This window comes from Indicator indicator, chromosome 14 (assembly GCF_027791375.1).
Source record: "Indicator indicator isolate 239-I01 chromosome 14, UM_Iind_1.1, whole genome shotgun sequence".
Lineage (NCBI taxonomy): Eukaryota > Metazoa > Chordata > Aves > Piciformes > Indicatoridae > Indicator > Indicator indicator.
In genome coordinates this window covers 20,268,091-20,274,192 of record NC_072023.1, presented here as the reverse complement: position 1 = coordinate 20,274,192, position 6,102 = coordinate 20,268,091, and the positions used below count along the sequence as shown (strand labels likewise).

General features: G+C 36.8%; 1 protein-coding gene across 1 annotated transcript; it reads left to right on the top strand.

The window, feature by feature from the left end:
• Positions 1–1,669: 1,669 nt before the first annotated feature.
• Positions 1,670–4,728, top strand: IAPP (islet amyloid polypeptide). The gene is made up of 4 exons (XM_054387034.1): positions 1,670–1,749; positions 1,893–2,027; positions 2,504–2,506; positions 4,539–4,728. The coding sequence occupies exons 1-4, from the start codon at positions 1,670–1,672 to the stop codon at positions 4,726–4,728; spliced, it is 408 nt and encodes a 135-aa protein (XP_054243009.1).
• The last annotated feature ends 1,374 nt before the right edge of the window (positions 4,729–6,102 follow it).

Here is a 6,102-nt window from a genome sequence, read left to right as displayed (position 1 = left end):
CTTCTAGTTAAGGTAATATACATTGCATTGGAGCAGCTATGAAATAATTCTTGTTCTCTGGTGGTGTGGAAGATGCACATGATAACTTCTTAGCACAGAAAACTTTGCCTGAGCCTTTGTGCCAGCATCACAACCTCCATAATTGAAAGACCTGTTTTCCATTTGGGCACCTAAAGGTAACTAATGAGACAGGATAAAAAAAAAAATATTCCCACTGAAATTGTGGGAAAATATTTCTAATGTGTTTCCTTGGAAATCTGCAATCAGGTAATAATCAGGTAATTTATTAATATTGGTTAAACTAAATGAACTTTGGAGTTCCCTTTCAACCCAAACCATTCTATGATTCTATTTAGTCTATTAAAAGCTGTGTGTATTCCCCTAAACCACAGCCTACACACACCACAGAAATAATTTTGCACAGGTAGCCTTTATTTTGGCCTTTCCTAGCTTCTTAATCCTGGGTTTCCTTTCTGAAGAATATTAATTAACACAATTTTCATGCACGACATAAGGAATCTACCAGTGTTAGCAAAACATAAGATTTTACATCGGTAATGACAGAATTTTCATTCATATTCATACTCCTCTGAAAAATGTACATGAATTCTACCTTGTTACCCTGAGTGATCACCCTGTCAGTTCAAAAAATGTTCACTCTCTTCTTATTCCTCACACAGCTTTTATACCTTCAAACATTTTTTTCTATTGTGATCATTATACACTTCTACAAGAAGCCTCCACAACTGTAACTATTGTATGTTTTCTAAGACAGCTCTTTTCTTATATTTCAGTTACTGGTTATCTGATGTTTCATTTACTCTGCCTTTCTTTTGTAACTTCTGTTACCTTATTTAGCCCTTACAAACACCCACAGGGAATATTACCTCAGAATCTTATCAGAACTGTAAAACTGAGGCTATAATATGCTATCATGGCATTTTCATGAGGGCATCCTGCATATACCTGGTTAATATTTACTGATGTTCTAATGCAATAATGACCTATCTGTCTCTGCTCCTCTCTGGGGTACTTTCTATCTATAGGGATAGGAAATAATGACAGTCTCTCTGTGCTGCCTGATGTCAGAGCTGAGAAAGGTGTGAAGGGTATATAAGAGCTGTATTACTTGTCAGCAAGGAAGGGGGGGAAAGGGATACTCCAGAGCTAGATGCAAGCGGGGAATTGTTGTGTGCACCCTTCTTGCTAACACAGGTGTGCTTCTCCACTTAGCTCCCTGACCACCAAAAGGTAAACAATTTCCCTTTTTTTCTTACTGAAAATGCAGTGCAACAGATGTGCTTTCAGGAAAGCACAGTATTTTCCGTTATTAATCAACAGCATTTTCCAGGAAAAGGCTGAAATAACTTCAAGGCAAATTGCACCTGGGACCAGAATTTTGAAACATGGACATGCTGGGAAATGTAAACCAGAGATAAGAGAAAGGATTGAAACTACTAGATGAAAAATGAACGTTTAATGTTAACAGCTATCGGTCTGAAGCTGCATTGTGTCATTAAACTTGACAAGGATCAATTTTTTTACTGTAGCCTTTGAGACAGACTAGCTGCTGTTGATTCAGCACAGAACGGGCTGGTATGCTGAAGAGTATTTTTGGGTTGCATTCAGTTTTGATTCATTATTCTTTCCAGAAAGTTTGGAAGCAAAGATGTGCAGCCTAAAGCTGTCGGTCTTCTTCATTGCACTTTCTGTCACACTGAGCTGTTTGGAAGCTACCCCTATTGAAAAGTGAGTAATAAATAATCATATTTATTTCTTTTGAGGGGAAAAAAGTGTTCAGATTATTGCATGAATCGCTTTTTCTTTCATGTCTCAATATGAGCAAAAATAAAGCTGTTCAATTTCACAGGGTATTTTATTGTCGTTCTAAGATTACTCTCTGTGGCTGATGATCTCTCTGATGATACTTCCAAGAGACAAGGATGGATATTGCCAGTAATATCACAGAATACACTCTCAAGATTTAGTGAGGAAATGCCAGAACAACCAGCAGCACAGACAAAAAGGTATTGATTTTCCTCATTTCTTCTAGTCGTATCAGTTAGGATTAAATTATAAAGTAAATTTTGTGCCAGTGGTATTCTGTTACTTAAAGACTCTCTTTGTATCTGTTGTTTCTTTAAGGTTGTTTTTTGGGTTGTGGTTTTTTTAATATCTCCTTCTTCTAAATAGAGCCATTCTGTAAGCATAAAGATCAAAGTATTCAGAGTAGAAAGTGAAATCCAGAGACAAAAGCTGCAGGTCATTTAACAGCTTTACAATTATAATGGTTTCATAAATAAGAAGAAAAAAAAAACAAACACAAAAACTATGAGTTCTACATTAGCATAAGAAAAAAGGTGTCTTCTTAAAGGGCTTTCTTATTCAAGTTTATCACATTTCCAAGCCTGAAGGATAAATATATATATATATGCGCCATTCTTAATAATACTAATACTCTAATACAATTGAATTACTTCGTAACACAACTATTTCCTTTAAGTAGGTAATAATTTAATCATGGGAAGAAGGAAAAGAAGCAATTGGCTCTGATAGAATTTAACTAATCTGAAATGCATTCATGTTTATAAATCCATTAATCCAATTTCAGGTAACTTTTTCATGAACAAAATAGCATTTCAAAATGCATTTGCAATTTGTACTAAAAGATAAGCAGCACTGAGAACTATTCTAGCAGTTCATCAGGCTTTTGAGTGAATTTCTTTCAATGACAATTCTGTTATGGATAGATTGAATACATATACATGTCTCTCTAGTTACTTGCTCCTTTCTCTCCAAATTTATTGTTTTAAAAGTCACTATTATATGATAATTTGGTTACCTTCCAAAATAATTTTTTAATCTAATTGTCCACATTTTTACAGTTATTACTTAAGAAAAAAAAAAACAACAATAAAATAATAATTGTAATACTCAAACACAAGGCAGCACCTTTATGAGTGTGGTTTGCCTTATCTCCTTTTCTGGGACCTTAATTTACAGTGTCTACCTGGGTGAACTTCTCATTAAAGCATATATTCAGCTAAAGTCTACAGATCAGAGAGCTAACAGACATAGTGAGTTCAGTCAGGCAAGACATCCGCTAGAAATCTACTAGCTTCCAGTAAGTTTTAAACTTGGAGGGTCAGGGCCAGATTTAGTAACTTTAACAAAAGAGAATTCTGCCTCCACAAATAAATCAGGATTTCCATGGGGACAAGTTTATGTCTGAACCTCATATAAGGTTTGATTAAATTCTTTTTAAATCAATGGAAACACCCATTAAAACATAACAGAAGCTATATCAAGAGTTAACCAACCATTTTCTTTAGACACAATTACATCATTTAAATACTAATTGCTTAGAAATTGCTGCCTCTTTGCCAACGAAGAACCAGCATAGAAGAGACATTTCTCTCACAATTGCTATTCCAGGAGGACTTTGGGGTTAATCCAAAAAACTCTGAAAGAAGAGAGTACATTTAAATAACAGATTTAGCCAATCAATAGGAAAATTTACTCCATGGTAATTGCTCAGAGTTTGGGACTGGGAAATTGCCACTCTTTACAGTAATTTTTTGTTCCTCCTCTTGCTGCATGAACATGAAGAAACCCAAGTAAAGTAGCAATAAGTTAATAGGCAATCTCAGCAAGCAAGTACTCCTGTCTGAAGGAGCAACATAGTGGTCTAAGAAACAGGTTTGAAAACCCAAGCTCTCTCAAGCAAACCAAGAAATTATATAAATCAGTCTCATGCTCCATAAGTCCTACACAGAGCCCTGTAAATAGTTCATTGGTTTTGACCATGAAATGTTCTTTTAGATGTGGATTCTTCCATGGACACTCTAAAGTCTCATCCAGCAAACTATTATTTCCTATTACAACAGCACTTTCAAGTTGCAGGTGTTTCAGCACAGATGTGGCTTCTTTTTAGTAGTAAAGAAGTCTTTGTTTAGACAGAGCAAAATCTTAAGCGGTACTGAAGCCAAGAGAAGCTGGTCTTATGTGGTGCAATTGGGAGAAAGAATCTCTAGGCTCAGTCCATGTGATGTGGACTGGAAGATTACTGTTCAGTGAGAGCAGTATATGATTCTGTGGGAACAAGAGAGCTAAAGAAATGTTAGTGATTGTCATTATGTTAGTAATCCTCATGATATCAGCAAGAGCTGTAAATAGATGTAGAAGTTCAGATTAAAGCTAAACATTTAGTCATTGTTTTCCCTTACTGTCTTAACTATGCTATCATTATAGGGTTTCTAGATGTCATAAACTGCTGTGCAGAATATCAATAAAAATGACATATGACTGTTAAGGTCTTTGCATTTAAATAACCCCCATCATTAACACTGATAATAGCATACAGCACGAGAGTTTTTTTCAGGCACAAAGTAGGTGGCAGGAAGATTGTAATGTTCCTGTATTGGTGCACGTATTAAAAGAACTCCCACACCAGCACATCTCAAATGCCTGTTAGAAGTGACACACTTGATTGCTCATAATTTGACTTCATCTTGGCTCTTCTTGGTTTACCTTACCAGTCACCACCTGGAGAAACGGAAATGCAACACCGCTACGTGCGTGACACAACGCTTGGCTGACTTCTTAGTCCGTTCCAGCAACAGCATCGGAGCAATTTACTCACCTACGAATGTGGGGTCCAATACATATGGAAAGAGAGACACAGTTGGGCTTTTGAGCAGAGAATCCCAGAAGAATGCACAGCTTTAGAGTGTTCAAGTGACTACTGACAGAGTTTTCATTACAAGCTCAGTTTTTAATGTATCGATAACCTCTTGGTCATTTACAACTTGTACAGTCTTAACAGTGCCTTGTTACCCGTGTGTGCTTTTGTGTGGGTATGTGATTTATGTTCATCATTCCACCATGAGTGTACAATGACATGCATAGGCTATTGTTTCAGCTCCATTAAGAACTCCAGAAATTTGCTTGTCAGACTCCTTTGTAAGAGAATAAATGTACATATAACACAACAATAAATGGAAAATTAATTGCAACGGGGGGGGGGGGGTATTATTACTATTATTAAAAGGATGAAAGAGACAACCATGATGTGTGTCTTCATAGCCAGTTTGATAAGAGAAAGAAGTCATCTTAAGACCAACAAAAATCAGAACGCTAACAGAAATTGTATCCTAATGAATAATTGTCTGGATTTAAAACACCTAGAGCAACTTGTTTTGATCCATTCCAGCCCCTAATATTCTTTGATTCTGTGAACTGAAGGAACAACTAGGAGGCTGCAGGGATGCATTGTGTGTGTGATTATACCAGATGCCTAATGTCTTTCCGCCTTAACATGCATTAAGTAAGTAGAAGTGGTCAAGCAGCACAGATTTCTGTATGTACTGAGCATGGCATCTTAAGCAATTACAGTTCTTACTTGAAGATGGTATCAGCAAAATGTAAGCATAATGACCATTACTCCTTTTAAATATCAATAAAAGAAAACTCAGTTAGCAAGCCAGCAGAAACACTTACCCTTTCGTATTCCTCTCCTAGAACTAGAGCAACAAAGGGAAGAGACAAAACCAATGAGCAGTTCAGGCATCAAAACTTAGTATAGAAATGATACCTTTGCTTCCTAACATACATAAATTGCCACTAAAATCCAGGAAACAAGTTTAGAGAGGAGCAGACCTTAATGGAAATTCAAGGGTGTTATTTTCTCCAACCTCAGCCTTGTATCACTGCAGACTTAACAAACATGCTTGTCCCTTTAAAGTGTTGAGTCAACGTTCACAGAAGTGAAAATCTATATTACAGGATGGTTACTTTGTTCATCGTTTTCTCTGTGAAGTGTTCACTATCATAGAATAATTTGGCTTGAAAGGCCATCTAGTCCAACCACTTAGCAGTGAGCAGGGACATTCTCCACGACATCAGGTTGCTCAGAGCCTTATCCAACCTGACCTTGAAGAGCTCCAGAGATGGGGCCCCAACTCCTGTTCTTGTTCCAGTGTTCTACCACCCTTGTGGTGCAGAACTTGTTCCTAACACCAATCTAAATCTGCTCTTCTCTAATTTCAAACCATTGCCCTTCATCCTATCACTACAGACCTTTGGCACCAGTCTCTCTGCAAC